At 40.2% G+C, this 20,159-nt stretch overlaps 1 protein-coding gene across 3 annotated transcripts in view; it reads left to right on the top strand.

Annotated features, from left to right (window-relative positions):
- Positions 1-20,159, top strand: part of PTPRG (protein tyrosine phosphatase receptor type G) — a 360,490-nt gene that overhangs the window by 211,513 nt on the left and 128,818 nt on the right. For all 3 annotated transcript variants that reach the window (XR_011850197.1, XM_072127175.1, XM_072127176.1), the window contains exon 6: positions 10,782-10,848. Coding sequence is in view for 2 of the 3 variants with exons in the window: in XM_072127175.1 (XP_071983276.1) it covers positions 10,782-10,848 (67 nt within the window). In the remaining variant the exon portion in view is untranslated. The remainder of the gene's footprint in view (positions 1-10,781; positions 10,849-20,159) is intronic.

The raw sequence follows: 20,159 nt of genomic DNA, 5'->3' as shown, positions 1-20,159 counted from the left end.
CTGTGCTGTGACATCACTGTGTTGTAGTATCCCTATACTGTGACATCACTGTGTGTATTATCCCTGTACTGTGACATCACTGTGTGTATTATCCCTATACTGTGACATCACTGTGTGTATTATCCCTGTACTGTGACATCACTGTGTGTATTATCCCTATACTGTGACATCACTGTGTGTATTATCCTGTACTGTGACATCGATGTGTGTATTATCCTGTACTGTGACATCACTGTGTGTAGTATCCCTGTACTGTGACATCACTGTGTGTAGTATCCCTGTACTGTGACATCACTGTGTATGTTATCCCTGTACTGTGACATCACTGTGTGTATTATCCTGTACTGTGACATCACTGTGTGTAGTATCCCTGTACTGTGACATCGATGTGTGTATTACCCCTGTACTGTGACATCACTGTGTGTAGTATCCCCGGTACTGTGACATCACTGTGTGTAGTATCCCCGGTACTGTGACATCACTGTGTGTAGTATCCCCGGTACTGTGACATCACTGTGTGTAGTATCCCCGGTACTGTGACATCACTGTGTGTAGTATCCCCGGTACTGTGACATCACTGTGTGTAGTATCCCCGGTACTGTGACATTACTGTGTGTAGTATCCCCGGTACTGTGACATTACTGTGTGTAGTATCCCCGGTACTGTGACATCACTGTGTGTAGTATCTCTGTACTGTGACATCACTGTGTGTAGTATCCCCGGTACTGTGACATCACTGTGTGTAGTATCTCTGTACTGTGACATCACTGTGTGTAGTATCCCCGGTACTGTGACATCACTGTGTGTAGTATCCCCGGTACTGTGACATCACTGTGTGTAGTATCCCCGGTACTGTGACATCACTGTGTGTAGTATCCCCGGTACTGTGACATCACTGTGTGCAGTATCCCCGGTACTGTGTATTTTAAATAGTTAAAATGTATTGCGGATCTGCTAAACCAGACACAACCCATGGCCAATTGTGCTGTGGGTTTGGAATGCAACTGTGTTTTTCTTAAAAGTGCAAGCCCCTTGGAGGTCCTCCTATGAAATAATCCATCATTTGTCTACTTAAGGTTTTTTATTGTATCCAATATCTGTAGGTTGTAACGAATCCAACTACATTAGGCTACATGCAAATTTAATAAGAGCGCCTCAAGTTCAAAGTGGATCATGGCTGCGTTGCGATAACCCCCAGCTGAACATTGGTGCATTCCAATTAGTCTCAAAACTGCTTTCTACATCTCTAAGAAGAGAGGAACGGTTCAAATGAGCCACCTCTACAGGGAGTATGCAAAGCGACGAAGAACATGGGAAACCACATCCTTGTCTTAACAACCTCCAGATGGACTTAAAATGAACCTTGGTTAAGTTCAATTGGCTTTTATTGTAACTAAGGTTGTGAAGATCTAATTCACCAAAAGAACTAATTAGAAAACATAAGAAGTTCTATTAAAATAAAGCATCAGGGGACGAGAGTTACGGCGGCGTAGAAATAAAATATAAAAACGTTGGAACTATACCTAAAGCTGAGAACATTGTTAATTTTCCAATGAGGACACAATCGTCTTGGTAAAAGACGTGGAACGACAATTCGGTCAATTGCAGTCAACGGTGCATACAACCGAGCAGTGGTGTAACATGAAGCTGATGGGCCCCTGTGCCAAGTCCATGCCGCCCGACTACAATGTATGATTTATAGTACTAGTATTCTCATACGGGAAAGTAACCCCTAAGCTGCTTTGGCCCGGTTGCAACCACATCCTTGGCACCCCCTCAAGTTACGCACATGCAACCATGCAATAATAAGACCATAGGTGATGGAAAAGTTGACTTGGTTTTAGAGAAGTTTATCCAGGTGACCTATCCTTCAGGATAGGTCATCAGTATCCAGTTGGTGGTAGTTTGAGGTGTTTAATGACCTTTTTCAAGGAACCCATTAATGGATAACCCTTTACAACCCATTCATGGAGCCGAATTATTGGGAATTATTCATGTGAAGTCTTCACTTGTTCCGCAGTCCCACTGAGCAAATGCTTCTTGTTGGCCAATGTCGTCTCTTATACAATGTAAATAATTCAGAATTATTGGCTAGATATCAACCATTGTAAACAGTGGTGCATAGACAATTATCCATAGGATTGACTCAAGGATGAATAAGGGCTATATAACTCTTTCCTTCCCTATGGGCTTTGAATTTTCCGGTAGATGGGAATGAGCACTTGTCAATGCATCGCACTGTTGATCAGCACTCCGCATTCATGTAAATTAAGTTTTCCCAATGGCTACACGATATGCCTCATCTTTTGTAAGTCACTACCACTTGGTGATCAAGAAAGGATATGGAGGAACATTTACATGGTCTAAATTGATGACCAAAAGGCTTTCTGATACTTGAGTCCTCCATGGGCAGGGGTGAACCCGAACTTTCTGCTGCATGAGGTGATCTATAGAATAGCGCCCCCTCCACCTCATACAGTAGTCATATATCAGGTTATATTTTTAGTATGAGGTTCCCCGTGCAGTGTCTCACACCCATGCTGACATCTGGTGTGAAGGAACACTATTTTTAAGTGTCAAGTTCTGCTTTATAGTAGGTGACTGCTCCCTTGATGCTGCCCCCCATTTTGCTGTAGACGGTACTGCCTGAGGCAAGAGGCTCAACTTTCCTCTTGGCTGGTGCACCCTGTCCATGGGTCAGGTGTCTGCTGCCTGTGTAACTACAACTGACTATAGTGGCTATAGGTGTATAGTGGCTCAGCTGCAGTCCCCCACACAAAGGATGGAGCTGTTCTACCATCTTTGGTTCCAGAGATAGCTATGATCACCTGATTGGTGGACATCCCTAGTTATGGACTTCCCAATAATCTCATACACTATATCTATTGGATAGGATAGATTTTCTATATTAACTTAGAAAAACTAAGATTACATGCATCTAAACTTAAGAAATGCAACTTTTTTTCTACCTTACTGTTTTTCAATATTTTACTACAGTAACCACAAGATCTAGGACAGAGTGATCTCGGAATGACTTTTTTGTGTTTGGATGGTCTTATCAGTAACTCTGGTGTCCGTAACGTGGACCAGGGAGACTGGGTGGAAGGACAAGCTGATAAAACCGTATTAAATATCCAGGCTGCCGGCTACGCGATCGCACTTGTTGAGCAAAGCCGATTACATAAAGACCTCTGCCATATTCTATAAGTCATAGATACACGGGACTCAATCTATGTCCTACTCTTTGCAATGCATTTGTTGTGTAGCACATCTAGTATTCGTAGTAAGAGACAATGGGTTATATTTATGTCAAGTGGCATCACTGTAGTCATCCCCATCACATGTTCCTTATTACATTAGTGTTCTCATAAGTGGATGGGGAATTGTGAACATAAGAGCCACTGTCTGCTTTTAAAATCTCATTATATCTAACAAGGACTTGCATTTATTTATTATTATACGAGGCATTGACTTACAAAGTACTTTGACACATGAGGCTTGTTCTGTTTATGAGACCGAGCATTGCCGATCCCTCGTGCACAATGCAAATGCTGCTAAATCTTTGTAAAGTGCATGTCTCCTCCAAATGGATTTTTTTTCGGAGCAGAATAATTTATTGCCTTTTATGTGATGAAGAAATTGTGTTTTGTCACATTGGGACAGTCAGATAATGATACAGGGGGCTGGGGTGTGGTGCACTAAGGCATTGGTGATATTAAGATTTCAAACACCTAAACCCATCACCAGGAATGTAATTTTTTAGATGGTGTTAGGTTCCAATAGCCTGTGCTATGCTGATTTTAAAACTGCCTTTGTCAGCATTCTAAATATTTTCAGTACTTTTTAAAAATTTATTTCACATTACCTGGCTCCCTGTCAGCAGTGTGGGGAGTCCCGACAGCAAAGGGGGGGGGGGGCAGCTGCAGCCTATTTGTCTGTTTCTGCCTCCTAATGCATTCTTCCTCTAATCCACTTCGTCCCCCTACCTCCACCACCTGTTCAATGCACATGACAGGAAGTGGTAAAGGAGCTGGATGAGTGTGAAGGGGACAGACATAGGCCAAAACTATTTATACTTTGGCTAGCCCCAATTCATCATGCTTCTTTGGCTCTCCACACCCGATAGCAATCACAATATATACACAGACACAGGCACACAAGCTCACCACACGTTGGTGGCAGGGAGCCAGGTAATGTAAAATAAACTATTCTAAAGTACTGAAATGATTCGGAATGCTGATAAAGGCATTTTAAAAATCTGCATAGCACAGGCTATTGCAACCTGTCATCAGCTGGTTTTCTTTTAAGGATGTTGAAAATAAATTGGAAGAAACATGGCCACTTTCTTACAGAAACAGCACTTGGTCATCTAAAATTGCAGATTGGTGTCCCTTGTTTCCCATCTGAGCAAAGCACTGGCATTCTATTCAAAGCCTATAGTTTGACCAAGAGCTGTAATGTCATCCAATACATTTGTTCTATACACCGTGGACTAGTAGAAATCGGACTGGGTGGGGTGCAGCACTTCCGAACTTACAAACTCAGATGATCAATAAGGATTTACTAATTCATATGAAGAATTATAGTTGGGAGGGGGGTTGGGGGAAGACCGGCAGAGATTTTGATTAGTGGTCTAAAAGCTTCAACTTATGCCTCTGGCTTATGTGGATGGTCCTTATATGGGGATCATTTCAATAGAAAACTTTGAAGTAACTATTGGGGTAAACTCAATAAAATGTCAAGTAACAAAAATTTTCCTTGGATTCTGAATAAATTGCAATAGACCACAGTAATGGACTATGAGGAACCATATTTTTCATCTCACCCCTTGTGTTAAACTTTGCCTATGATGTGATCCAGGAATATCCTATAAAATGTCTTTCCGTGACCATTTCTCTTTAGAGAATCGAGGTTCTACAGAAGACTGCCCTTGTGACACTCTTTACACCTATGAATTCCTTGCAATTTAAGCAGGGGCGGGGCAAACAAAAAAAATAGATTTCAATCAACATTTGTTTAATTAAAATCAAAGTTGTTGTTGGCTGGGCCCTCTTTTCAGTCTTGAAGATATTAATATTACCCAGTCTTAAGTAATTTTTTTTGGAAAGGTGCCTATGCTTTTAAGAGACTCCTAAATTAAGTTACTCATGCAAACCGGAACAGGTGGATGATTACGATGTCCTACATATAAAATCATCTTGTCTTGAATAAGGAAGTGATTCATTTTCCAGACCATTATGTTTTCCTAGGAGTTGACCATGGAGTACAGCTGTTTAATAAAGCCCCCAAGCTGAGTGATTTTTGTAGAAGCTTCACTATGTGTTTGCGGACCTGATGAGTATAAGTAAATGCAGATGAAAGCCTGAAATAAATGTTCATCCTCTCTGGTTACTGTCAGTTACTGTAGTGCTGGAAGTATACTCTCTGTGATACAATTAGCAGTCCTTGGCTCAATACACCTGTCAGCTCACGTTGACATTCGAGTGCGTTGTTCAGTCATCCATGGTCTCACAGTCACCTAGTGCCTGGAGTCAAATCACATCACCAAATCTCAGCTCATACAAAGTTTGTTTTCTCATCGTATCAGCCGGTATGAGGCCAAATCTTCCACGAGGAAGGATATTAAAAGGGATTATTTATACTCCATCTCTACCTTTGCTTTCACGACCCAGCGAGACTCTCTGGAGAACATGGAGATCTGTGTGTAAATAAAATAAATGGGACCATCACAGTCTATTAAACCTGCTATGTAACATCCATCAGACGCTATGCTTCCAGTGGGCCGTAGGTAATTAAAGCTATAATTCTATTGACATGGATTTATGGGGGTGCCACCTAGGCTTAGGTCTAGGGGAGCAGAGTTGTAGGGGGTGACTGTCTAACAGAAACATTACTTTGGGGACTGTACATGGTTGTTTTTGTCTTCAATGGTTAGAGAGATGCATAAGGCAAAAGATTTATGCACATTATAATATTAGGGAACTTGATTGTCTGGCTACAGTGGCAGTGGTTAGAGTTTTGGTTAGAGTTTTGGATCTCCACTAATCTAATATTGATGCCCTATCAAGTGAGTTGGTCATAAATAATATTATCTTGGAAAATCATTGAAATCATTTCCTTGTATGTAGTAACAGAAGATTGATTTTGTAAATTGTACTAGATTGATCTAGAAGTGTGCTATAGGTGACATGCCTAAAATGATCCCATTATCACTATATCAATGTTTTGAGAATGCCCATCATGCACATCAGAAATCATTTTTTGATACTTTGGTGTTCCAAATATGGTCACCTTCAGTGTGGATGTGCTAGAACTGTAAAAAGGAATGACGCATACTTGGAGTTACAGAAGACCTGGGCAGATGTACTCAGTCCCTACGGATGTCAATCTAGTCATCTGGGTTTAGGGCATGGTCACTCAATCTCTTTCCTTCTTTCTGCTTCCTTTATCTACAAACTAGTAATAGGTCCATGGGCTATGCCCCATGAAGCTTACAGTAGCCATGAATGGAACTGCAACTTATTCCTATTGACCGAGGTGTAGTCCACAGACTTGACCTATTGACCGAGGTGTAGTCCACAGACTTGACCTATTGACAGAGGTGTAGTCCACAGACTTGACCTATTGACAGAGGTGTAGTCCACAGACTTGACCTATTGACCGAGCTGTAGTCCACAGACTTGACCTATTGACCGAGCTGTAGTCCACAGACTTGACCTATTGACCGAGCTGTAGTCCACAGGCTTGACCTATTGACCGAGCTATGGTCCACAGACATGTGGACTACAAGTCTGATCACCATCAAACTTATCTAAAGAATTCGTCAAATTTTAAATTCCAAGAATACCAAACTTGGCACAAAAATCTCATTAAAAAAAAAACAGAAATTGCCTTGTAAGATTTCCTTCGTTCTTCAGTGTCAACCAAATAGGACGACCTTGGTTACTACACGGACTTTGTTGTCAGACCTCAGGGCCCTTTAGTGAATCTTTTCTCTTGTAGAGATTTCTCGTCTACCGCTGCCCAGAGTTTCTCTTTCCACCTCAATAAATAAATTTCCTCAATGGTGAGTTTTAAAAAAAATATCCTGTATTTTCCTCTTAACCAAGGTCTCCTCCAATTAAATAGACCATTCACAGCTGCACAAAGGTAGGTATCACTTTCATTGCAGGAATGCATTTAAAACCAGTGGCCGTTTTTATAAGATTGACTTCATTCTGATAAAATGTTACCCCCCGGTGGGTCATTTCTCTTTCTCACCGGTTGTAAGGATTGAAAGATCTTGTACACTGCTGCTTAAATAAGCAGACACCGTTCACCGAGAAGGAATCATATTATTTTCTCAAAGGAGAGTAAGTGGTCCAGTGCACTAAGATTGCGTTAAATAAAATTTCAGCTGTCCCACTTTGCTGTTCAGCAAATGACACCTTCCATCAATCATCTCGCTCTTTGCTTTTCTTTTCTTCTATTTTTCCCCAACTGGTGGCAGGCTATTTTCGTTAGTTCCCTTTTAATTTGCTTTGTTCGTACAGAAGCGGCCACAGTTTTTATTTTTGGGTTTATTTTATACTATTTATACTTCTTGTTAGACAATTGAATGGCAAGATACTTGTATGTAAGCATAAAATATACTTAACATTTAAAATTAATTGTTTTTAAAAAAAAAATAAAAATAAAAACATTTCAATATTTTATGTACTGTATTTGCTTGTCACTTGCATTATAGTCCCTGATTACAAAGTCGAATATGACTTCCGACCAGATCCAACAATTGGATATTTTTGCAGCTGTAATGTCCTGGTCACATATGGTCATGCAACATCCAATATCTTTGGCCCTTCCTTAGGGGGTTCATATTATCCCCCATTACAACCTCCTATGGCACAAAGTTCTCCTTCTCTTACAGTAGAGGATCCCTGTCTCTGGTGATCCTCTAGGTGTAGATAATGCCCCCTTGTCCTGACCACTGGCCTAGGTATAAAAAGATCTTTGGAGAGATCCTTGTACTAACCATTCAAGTACTTGTACATTGTAATAAGGTCTCTCCACAGCTGTCTCTTGTTTCTGAGGGTGGTTTAAAACGAACATGTGCTTGCCTGGACTGGATCTTGGGCAAGCACAGGGCCAAGAGGTGGAAGGGGTGAGTGCTTTTCACCCCTCTTCCGTCCATATGTAGAGGAGCGGTCGACTTGGTCACGCTTCAGTGAGACAAGGTGTGCTCAACGCACCATGGGGCAGATTTACATACCCCGTCCATTCGCGATCCAGCGGCGCGTTCTCTGCAGTGGATTCGGGTCCGGACGGGATTCATTAAGGCAGTTCCTCCGACGTCCACCCGGTGGCGCTGCTGCGCTGAAAAGCATCGGAACTCGCTCAAGTTCACCGGCCTATGCCTGGTGAAGGTAAGTGCAAGCTCCGCAACACTTTTTTTGTTTTAAATGCAGTGTTTTTTCCGAATCCGTCGGGTTTTCATTCGGCCACGCCCCCCCCCCCCATTTCCGTTGCGTGCATGCCATGCAATCCGCCAAAATCCCGGGGCAGGGGAAATCGGCGCAAATCGGAAATATTCGGGTAACACGTCGGGAAAACGCGAATCAGGCCCTTAGTAAATGAACCCCCATGACTGTAGATTGCCATTGTGCCCATTATCTGGCTGCAATTTGTCTGAATGCACCTTAAACTGAATAACCCCAAGTTTAGTCATCTATGGCTTTGTAGCTTTGAAAAATGCTGTTCTTACTCTACCTTGAAAGATCCTCATAGTCAGATTTAGCAATTTCTACATAGAACTGTGAATAATGTCATAACGAAATAAGAACTGTAAAAAACATAACTTCAAACATGAAATTGGAAAAACAGGAACTTAATAGAGAACAATGCTGCCAGAGAATGTATCAACAGCTCCAAAATGCACTTGTAATAGACCCGACTCTGAGCATCTGAAAACCACTCCTAAACTCATTTTTCTGCGAGAATTCAATACTTTGCCACTGAACCAGTCCCAAAATATCCAATATGTTCTTATACATAATATATAGAATAATACATAACAAATACAAACTGAAATTCTGCACTTTTTCCCCAAATTAATATATTATTAAGGCAGCTGAGGCGGCATTGTCGAGTCCAAGAGCTTCATAAAACATCTTTTAATAATTGCCAAAAAATCGCAGTCACGAATCCCAACCTCTCTACACGTAATGGTCGTTGTCGCTGCTGTGCTCAGAATGGTGTTTTGTTGAGTTAACTGCACTAAGTGAACTCTAAAGCTGGTGCTCATGCAAGGTTCACAAGTTCCCGAGTGAGTAAAATTAGTTTTGAAACGTTTCACTGTAAGCCTGAGAATGCCAGGACTTTAGAAGGGGATTCCAAGTCTGTTTTGACCACATCAGCAAAACCGGTATCTTCTCCAAAGGCCTGAGGCTCATTCAAATCCTCACAAAACTTATTTTTAATACTTTTGGATTTGTCAATATCCATTTATTTTTTTTCTGTATTTTGTGATATGCTCCATATGTCTTTGGTGGAGAACAGATGGTCCTTTTTTTTTCTTCCTAATCTTTCTGTCCGATAAATTTTACATGGGACAATCTTCAGTGATGACATTTGGATGATAATTTTAGGCTAGGATTGCTATTACAATCCGAACACACTTTTCCCATGAATTTTTTCCCACTTTTTTTACTATTCCAGTTTATTGACAGATTTTCTACAGTCCGTGAGATCTACAGTCAACGTGAGATCCTCACCCCAACACAAACCTCCCAACGTGCCCCACGACTGCTCAGACAACCTCATAGGACCATAGATTGGAAGGCTATAGAACTAGGTCCATCCTTACATTTAATTCCATGAATCTGTAATGACCCTTTTTTTTTCAACAACCAACCTTTCTGTTGCCTGTCCTCTGAGTGACAGTTCTTGCGTCCAACCGGTTGATCTCTAGAGCAATTGCTTAAATCACTTAGAGGAGGTGCTCATCCCAGACACCACGTATGATGGAGTCGCCCTCATAACAGGGACATTAACAAATGGCTCACTAGATCGTGCAAATTGAGTACAAAAATGTTGAAAAAAGGTCCAATAAAAATAGTAAAAACACTATTAAAAAATAGTAAAAAAAAGGTTTTCTGAAAATCTGAGCACTTACCCCTGAGGAAGTCGCAGGAGTGCGACGGAACGCGTGGGGTGCCTCCAGCCCTTTCTTTCATTTGGTAACCGTATCTCCCCCTCTTTCCCTAGACTTTTGTCGCCTGCCTTTGTTTGCCCACACACCTACCCAGGTTGCTATTCATATACTTGGCTCTGACCATATTACCGTTTTTTTGGCATTCTACTTAAGGCCTTTTTTTTTGGGTGACTCTCACAGGGACTACTGCAGAAGTCTCTGGTCTTCTAGGGCATACAGAATTAGATGGTTTATTTTCCTATTGTGGGGTTTTGACCATAGATATTTATGGCTGTGTGTGGATCAACTCATCCGGTTTTGATCCACTTGTTGTTTGTGTATGTGTGTTCTCACACTTTTTAATTGTTTTTAAGGTTTACCTTAATGCATGTTATGTGAATAATGCTTCAATAAAATTTGTACCTTTTTTCATGCCAGTGCATACTAGCTTTCCTTTTTTGTTATATACTGAAAATCTGAGCTAATAATAATATTGGAGATTTATACCAGTTTTCTTGTTGTCAAAAAGTAATCGAACGGATACAACAAGGATTATAAGATAATCATTTAATTGTACTTCTGCCCATATAACTTTTTTATTTTTTTCTTTCAGGCCACTCAGAAAAACAATCCAGCGTTGGATCCCATTATTCATGGACTAAAGGGTGTTGTCCATCATGGTAAGCCATCTTGTGCATGAGGCTGAAGATTTATTATGTAAAAATGTTGTAAAATAATATGTATTTAACTGAATATTACATACTTCCTTCATATACACGTGGTTTACCAAAGCGCCTGAATTAGTATCAAAAGTGAAACATCTAGAAGACAACCACCCAGGAAATTTGGTCTTCAAGAGAGATGACCAATCGTTAAAATGGATAACTAGTTGTCCATGCAGCCATTCTTAGAACTTAGTCACCCCATTAAACCTTCTGATCAATATTTCCCTTGAAGGGCTATGTCCATTGTCAAAACAGATGTCACCCAACCTTTATCTTGTCACAGCTGCTTGTTATTAGGTGACGTAGATGTGCAGATCACTTTTTGGCAAATGTTAACAATAGCCAAGTCTTTTTGCTCAGCAATTCTAAGAAGTCCTATAGAATTCTCTAGACGGGCCCATGAGAGGGACCCTACATCTTTGGTCAGGTGAGATATCTAGATGAACTATAGGAACTAGACCAGGCATCATCCACATTGCAGAAACGGTAATGCATTGGAAATTTCCTGAATTCTGTTCCAAAATATCTTTTTGAAATTTTAAAGTTGGAATTACACATGGAAATCTATGATTCTGCGTTAAAGGGGATTTCCATGAATTCTGATGTTCCTGAGTAGTTCACTTGGTATGGCTGACCTTTGTAATGTGTATGGTCAGTCTAACCAAGGGTTAAAAGCCATTTTAAGTCCTCTTGATTAAAAATTATTTTGTTCTACGCCACCACATTTTAAGCAATGTGTTGCCGAAAAATGGAGATTTATTTTAATATTTTGCCAGGATGAATCAGATCAAATTAAAAAGTTCTGGGTACACGGACTCGTTTATTGTTAAGAAAAGAAACGTTTTCTCAATCTTTTTGTTTTTTGCAGTTATTATATTACATTTTTATGAGTGTGCTCACATGTTTTGTTTTTTTATTTTTTTTGTTCAGGTGGCAGTATGAAAGAACAATTTTGAGTAATTATTTTGTGTTTTCTAGCTAGTTATAGAAATGACAGGCAGTTTTATGCTTTTAATTGTCGTTGAATCACGTCATATCCCAGGAACGTCAAGTGTAAAAAATAAAACCGCCATATAAACAAGTTTTATAATGATTAATCATAACAACATGTGACCTGATTACCATAACTTATAATACTTGATAAACGAAATAATGTTAATACGTTTTAATGAAACAATGCACATTAGGTGTTCAAATAGTCAATGCAAATTTGCTTCATTAAAATTTAAGATTTACAAGTAAGACAATAATTTTAAAAATAAAAAAAATAGTAATAATAAAAAAAAATTTTAAAAAGCCATTAAGGATTAGAAAACACGTTTTTTAGCTTTAACTTTTTTGCCTTTTATTCCAACTGTTCCTGATTCAGGTGGGAATTGCAGCCTATGGACAAACGTGGGGCCATTTCATAATTGAAATAAACTTTTCCGTAATCAGACAGTTCCTCTCTTTTAGTTTTCCAACAAATTAAACATATTCCTTATTGGTGGATAGGGAATATGGGGCATTTACTATTCTGGGCGACTAGTAAGAGATGAGGTATGTCAGAAAGAAGGGTGGGCGGGGGCTTGAAGTATATTTACTATCCTCTGTGGAAAATCGGCAGAGACTATCGCCGAATAGATAGACCTGTACACACCTGGTCTATACTGGCCTGATCCGAGGTTGATTCCGGCAGTAGAGCAGTAAAGCGCGCATCCAGAGATTTTTAGTAAATCGGCATTGGTGAACACTTGCAGAGGAAAATTAAGACTATAAAGTGTCCAATGTGTGTGAAGAGAAGCTATGCATGTCCATCCTGTGCTCCATTGAAGGGGTTTGCCCATGAAAGAAAATTCGCAAATTTCAATTCCCTAGTGGTGTTTACACAATAAAGATATATTTGACCCCGTTCCTTTACAATTTTACTCAGTTTTATTGCTGTTTTAGGCCCTATCACTCAGTGATGGTCAGTATAAGATTCTAGAGTGTGAGTGGGGACTCTCTAAGCTGATACTTCATGATCTCTCTGTGCAATAAGATTCTGTGTGCTGACAATGTGCTTAGGTTATTGGGGTACAGGGTTTATATACACTTTTATTTAGCTTCTGAACATTCACTAGTATCTGAAATAGAGATGAGACAGATCAGAGATGAAGAGATCCATTAAAGGCATACAATACACAATTATATTCTCAGCACTACTACATCTCATAGTATATACACGGTCTCCCTCTCCTAGATCTAGACCTTATCTGTCTGTAGCTTTATTCTCCTCACGCTGCTTGTTGGCAGGAAATGTCTGTGTGAGCTCATCTTGGAATGCAAGGGGGAAGGGGCCATCGCAGAGAGGAGCTCAGTGCAGTGTCAGACATAAGTAGAATATGTCCTCCCTACAGTCAGAAGATTAATGGTCGCATCCTGGGGCAACCAGAAACTGTGTACGCTAGGACTGATAGAGACAAGTTGGAATTATATCTGTGAAATGCTGTATTTTTGTTAATAACAGTGAAGTAGAGAATGTGTTATTTTGTTATCCTCAGTATATTTAAGAATCTTGTCTTCGTGGGAATACCCCTTTAACTTCTATGGGACTGTCGGGATGGTGTTGTGTGGCAAAGCCCCAGCAAAGTGAATGGAACAAATCCACACATCTAGTTTGCTTCTTTTTTCATGTAGGGCTGCAAAATCTATCTGTTAAATAAAATTTTGTGCCTACCTAGTTTTTTTTATATTGTATTTTTTTTTTAAATGTTTCAACGCCATTACAAAAACCATTTAAAAAAAGTTAAAATACTAATACTGATGTAAAGCAGAACACAATCCAGAACAAAAAGGAACTCATCTCTTCAACAATGACCCGGTGCTCCTCTATACGCGATACGGAGGTACCCCGACCATTATTTGATTAGCAAAGATCAAGCTCATATTTTACCTGAAAATGGATTTGTGCTAACAGTAAGCAATTTGTTTCTTTTCAGTCACGGCTCGGGGATACATAAGTTATAAATCATTACAAGTTACTATACATCATCCATATTAGCGGCTCGCCACAGAGTGCTGATGTTTCCATCCTGCTATTTATCTTGTGTATGTTCTGAAAATTCTCCTCTTAGAATATTTTGTTCCTCCATAAATTATTTGTCTTGGTGTTGTGGTGATCATCATAAATCATGACTGTCCATTTGTGGGAATCATTTTAAGTTTGCAGAACATTATTTGACGAGATTTCTATCTCCCGATTAAAATGTTTGTTAGTATTGGCACAGGAGCCACACTATCCCCCAACACCACAAATTTATTTCAAGGTTAAAAAGTGGTATTTTAATATTTTCCCATTACATTCGTAATAACCTCTCCATCAAGTGAGCAAATTTAATTAATGGAACACTCTAGGCATAAAATATATTCTGTTATACCTGATGTGTGGATGGGACATGACCAAGTATCCGAGTATTTTCTCTTTCATGTTCTTCGTAAGCCACCCCTCCTGTCCCTAACACAATGGGGCAAAATTACAAAGTTCAAGATAAACAATCATAATTTTGGTGCATCGACCTGTTTTGGAACAGGTGGTCAATGGCTTGGGTGATGGATAGGGACCAGTGACATTGGTGGTTTCAGGCAGGAATCTGCCCAGCTTTTGTTAAAAATGAGAGGGCATGGATGTCCCTCTCTGGCTCTCTGTGTCCACCATGTCTATCCAATGGATCCCCCCACAAACTGCACCCATCTTTATTCTACTGGTCAACAGACAGAATAACCTACCACAGAGTGTTCCTCTAGGACCATTCCCTTTGTCCAAAACAACATAAAATCCCCTTATTTTTTCAGGATTAAATAGAACTTACACAACCTTTAATAAAGATAGATCATCAATATCTAATTGGTGAGGATACAACATTCAACACCCTTACCGATCGGCTTCTTGAAGTGTTTCCAATAAACATGAATTGGTTCCTCAAATCAGTTTGGATGAGCTGCAATACTGTCCACAGCCACTATACAACGCATGACACTTGTCAAGAGTAAATGACTGTAGTGTTCATCCTAATGCTGCAATATCTTCAAACAGCCTTGCGTTGGCACCCAGTAATCTTGGGGAAAAAAATTACTTAACACCCCAACTTTTTTGAATCACCATCATTAGAAAACATGGCAGCACCATCCAATGGCTCGTGCTTGGCATTTAATAACAAGCTCAACACATGGCTAGAGATAGTAAAAGAGCAGCCATCTTATTCTAATACTGTACAACCCCTTTAAACGGGTAACCACAAACTATGTATAGGGTAAGTGGTGGACCATGTGAATGTATTATACACAGTTATTCTACATAGATGGAGCGAGACCTCCTGATGAAGATCACACTTCTATAGCACCAATGAATTAGTTTTGCTATGTACTCTCGAGTTTTTTGGCCGTGAAAATTTCCTGCATTTATTTTTCTCATTAGCTTGTGGATGTTTTAATTGATTTGGTTTGGGATACAAAGGGCTGTGTTTGTCTTTCAAAGTTGACTTAACCCAGAGCAGTTTCCAGGTATTGGCAGAATCAATAATCCCCCTAATGCCCATATTTGCTATTATAAAGATCAATAAAAAGTTTATAAAAAATAATTCTAATGGTAGCTACTTATATACTGCACGCTATGTGGAGTGTGTAGAGTTTTTCCATCTTTCCATAGATCTCCTAGTGGTCCTATTGTATACTAGCACATCTCTATGTGATGGGGAAATTGAAGATCAAATCATTAAAAAGAAACCATTAAATCTAAAAATCATGCCCATTCAAAATAATTATTTTCCCACATCTTATTTGTTGAACAAAATATTTTATCCTGATGCTTACATTTTAGATTAAAAAGTGTGTATGTGCCTGGCGGGGGGTTGGTTGTGCCTGAACTCTGTGGGTGCTATTTCCGACATAGGAGAAAACTCCCTCCCTCGGTAGCTTCCTTTACTTTGCCTATGTTGGTGGCATTGCATATCTAAGGTATGGGGTTTCTAACTGTCCCATCAGTATTTTGGGTGTCCACAGCCAGTTGAATGCACCCAGCAATCTAAAAATGTTTGCATATATCTCCCCTGTGATCAACACCTATCAGGGGCAATGAAGAAACTCTCAGCACTGTATAGTGGCCATCCCTAGTAAATACAGTTTTACTTCTGATTCCTGGATTGGGAGCTGAGCTGCAGTCTTCTGTCATGGCCACTACATAGTGGACATATCTGTTGGCTTCCAGCTACGTGCAATGGCATAGCTACGGAGATCTGATTTTGGTGGTAACTGTTTGCGACCACCAACTTTTTGATGATGACCTATCCTAATGGCAGAAGAAGGTAAATCTCGGGACGGAATATCACAGAATTCATGATTTTGAAAAATTTTGTAATCTCTTCTGTATAGATCTAGTAAGCACCATCTTTACAAATACCAGACTCCCAATGTTTGAGTAGCCCACCATGGCATGCACCGATATCTGCTATACATCATGAATGGTGAGCTATGTAATGGTGTTCCATGGGACAGAACAGGGGTGATCATGGGGTTCCTGTCTCCATTTTGACCAACATAAGTTCTAATAACTTTGTTTTAAAAACTGGCTAAAGTTGTTAACATCAAGATGGTACTCCCGAAAGATTTTTAGCAAAACTCCAAAGTCCGGATGAAGCTACCGGATTAAAACAAATAGTGCTTAGAATGAATTGTCCCACTTTCTTCAGTCATCTAATGTTGCAGCTGTGAACGGCAACAAATCTGTAGGAAGTGAAAAATAGGTGTACAAATCTTTCTGGAGAAATTTCTGTGCCAATAATATGCCCCGGGCATAAAATAGAGGAATAGCTGCCGAACTGGTAATGTATTCACATGTTATGAATGTGAAAATACTTCATTTTTTTTGTAGTCCTCTTTAGTCAGGATTTATCTCCCTGAAATAATTTTAAAATTTGGATCCAAAGTGTGTCTAATGTACTGGATGGGTACATCCAAACGCACTCGAGCCCAACTGCTTTCCATTTTGATGTAATAATTTTCTCAGACCTATTTATTACAGAGTATCCCTGTTTATGCAACGATTTGGCAGCCTCCGCGAGACCTTGTCCAAACACTTACAGTTTAGTTCAGAGTGCCATGGAGAGATTAAAGAGGTAATTCAGTGAAATTTTGGCAGGCGGTTTGGAATTCGATTGACTGTAAGAGTCCCAAAGGAGTAGACGGAATCATCCCTCAACTTTCCATAGAGCAACAAAGAGTTGACAATATTTCCTGTCTTCATCTAACTTTTCCGGTTTTCAGGCTAAAATAAGCTCAGCGAGGTCATACGTTGCAATCGCTAAAATTTACTGCACTGTGAAAGAGAAAATAGGACAAGGGCCTGAAGTGTACTTATTACAGTTTTATCGATCTGGTTTTTTTATGCTTGAAGACCATCGTATTGACCAAGTTTTTTTTTTCTTACCAGTACGTATGCGAGCCCGTCATGAAATCCAATAACTATAGAACATTTTGTGTCAGTCTAAACACTTGCAGTAACTAGTTTTAGAATCCCTGAAATTATATATTTTTCTGTCAACGTTTCCCTTAACTGCTTGGCCCTTTTCCAGAAATTATCTAACCTACAGCAGCAGATCTGTATTGGGCCAACCTTAAATTTGGTGCAGGAAGTAGTCCAACTGAAAATAAATTCTGACCTCCTGTAACATATATTAGATGTAGGGGAAGTATGTCCACCAATACAAAACATCAGTGAGAAGGCATCAGTGAGTATTTTATTGATAAAATTAAAAAGCTAGTTTTTATTTTTCAAGAGTTTACAGAAAATGTTGGTGGTACAAATGGGGTGTACAATATCTGAATTGGATTGGATCTTACGTCTGAGGCTTGACGCAAGACTCTTAATCCAAAGGGATGGCACTTTCCATTTGAAGGCCACCTACAGATGTGTTTTTCTCTTATTGTTCCTATAGTTGTTTGCCTGGGTTTCTCTATTCTGTTGATCATCCTTCTAAGCTAAATCTCTGGCTATTGGTAGTGCCCAGGGAACAAATCTCCTAAGATGGCAACACAACTCTGTACCATGGTATCAGTGCCCTTACACTGAGATGTGGAAGAGAAATCCCCTTCACTCGTAGATATAGTGGATAACCTGCTCTAGAGATCATTGCCGTGAAACGGTTAGCTTGGGAAGGGGGTAACCCATAACATTCACTTGGAAATGGGTGAGCAACTGTGGGTCCCAGTATCTTATGGCCAAATATTGAGAGATTCTGTACCGCTAAATAGATCACTTGACAAAGATCTAAGTACCCCTGTGCAATAATTGCACTACATTGTAAAACTAATGCATATTTTGGAGACATGCAGCACATTAATTGAAGGACACCTGTCTTCTAGCAGTGCAAAGAGCACCTCATGACCACTTAAGGTGCCCCAATCCAGATGAAGATGTACTACCCACACTACCAACAGTGTCTTGATGCACTGTTCATGTCCATGCTCAAGTCTATACTTCTGGTGGTAATTTAGTGGACTAGCCTACTCCTGTCTAGACTCTCATCTGCCCCTGTATTGGCAAAATTGTGATCCCAATATACAAAAAGTTGTTCCAAAAAAATCTACGGTATTTGCTTTTGTTAACAACACTATGAATATCATTGCCATCCTGCGGAATACAAAGCAGCCGGTTAGGCAAGTTATGATTTAATTCCATCTCCGCGTTATTCCTCTCATCTATTTTCTTCCTTAGTCCTATATATTTGTGTAGTTTCCAAGGGAGCGAGCTTGGTTTCTATCACCTTGGGATGACCCGCAGTGCAGCGCGGATCAAAGCAGTCACTACAAATAGTTTAGACTAGAAGAGTGAAGTTCTGTTTTGTGTCGGGCGATTGATGGAGGGGGAAAAAAAGTAGAGGATCAAGACATAAGACTTGAGGGTTTGTATGTTTGGGGAGATCTCCTTTGTGCTCCTCAAATCTATTTGTGGGGAAAGTTAAAACATTCTCTCACTTCTCGGTGCTCGCTGCGGTACATCGGGGAATGGCTGGGACTCCGACAAGAGTAGATTATTAAAGTAAACAGATATTGTGTTCCAAGATGTAACCGAAGAGCGTGAAGATGGCGATGAGTGAGCTGGCGGGACTACTTGACTTCACATTTTGTCTCCGTTGTAATTCGCCAGGCTGGAGCACAATGCAGTTGATCTGACTTCAAGTGTTGTATTGGTCTCTTTTGAATGTCATATAATGTGCTTTCATGTAGATGGAATATACATTGTAATGAGAGAGGCTGCTATTGTAGGAGCGCGCCGCTGGCTATTACTGGGGATGGGTTCCTTGGGAGCTGTGATGCTGGTAGAGGTAGCGGATTGTGTGGCACATCTTCCCTTAACCCTTCCATCTATGCACTGTATTTCTGATTGAATAGAAGACATTGTCCTGTGTTAAACTCTAAAAAGCACATTGTATTAACCCTTTAGACATGCCAGGTAAAGAGTATTTCAGGTAGATGACCCTAAAATATCTCCATTCCATTTCATTTGGCCAATTAAAAACACATATTTAGAAATTGAGCTTTTTGAGACACCCATGGAAAGGTGTAAGGAAGGACACCGGAAACCTGTTTAACCATATCTTAGGGTGTGTTGTAGCAGCAGGACTGTAGCTTCTGCAAATGTCCTGGAAATCTCTCCTCACACTGCTTTGCTTTAAGCTTCCTGTACAAAGTTGTCCTCAGTCCAAAGCTGTGGTAAGTTACTGGTCAAATACAGAAAGTCTCTCTCAGCCTAAGCAATAGACTGTGTAGCAATTACATGCAGTGAGCAAAGAGAACAGCAGTGTAAACACACCACCATAAAGTGGTTGTTTATAAATTATTCCCTTTCCTGTGGGCTCGTGGACTGGTGTGCATCTGACTGCAGGGACCCCCATGATCCAGAGGACAGGACTCCTGTGCTCAGCTGTCTCTGCTACTTACATAGTCAGTGAATGGAGCATGTTCGTCCTGACACTCCATCAATTGTTGAGAACGGATCCTTTTTCTCCAGATCCACGGGGGTTCTGTATTCGTTATCGTAGCCTGATTGGCCGTCACCTTCCATCTACGCATCCCCATGCCTTATGGCTCCTTACTATTCAGCATCTCATGTCATATTACTTTCATACGTATGTGTATAAATGATTCCTACTTCACTGGATCATTACCAGTCTCTTAATTTATGAAGTGCAAGACGTTCTTCACCTCGTAGCCATCACTCATTCATGTGCAGCGTAGAGACGGGTGTAACA

Source organism: Engystomops pustulosus, chromosome 10, assembly GCF_040894005.1.
Source record: "Engystomops pustulosus chromosome 10, aEngPut4.maternal, whole genome shotgun sequence".
NCBI lineage: Eukaryota > Metazoa > Chordata > Amphibia > Anura > Leptodactylidae > Engystomops > Engystomops pustulosus.
This window is presented reverse-complemented; position numbering and strand designations above follow the sequence as displayed.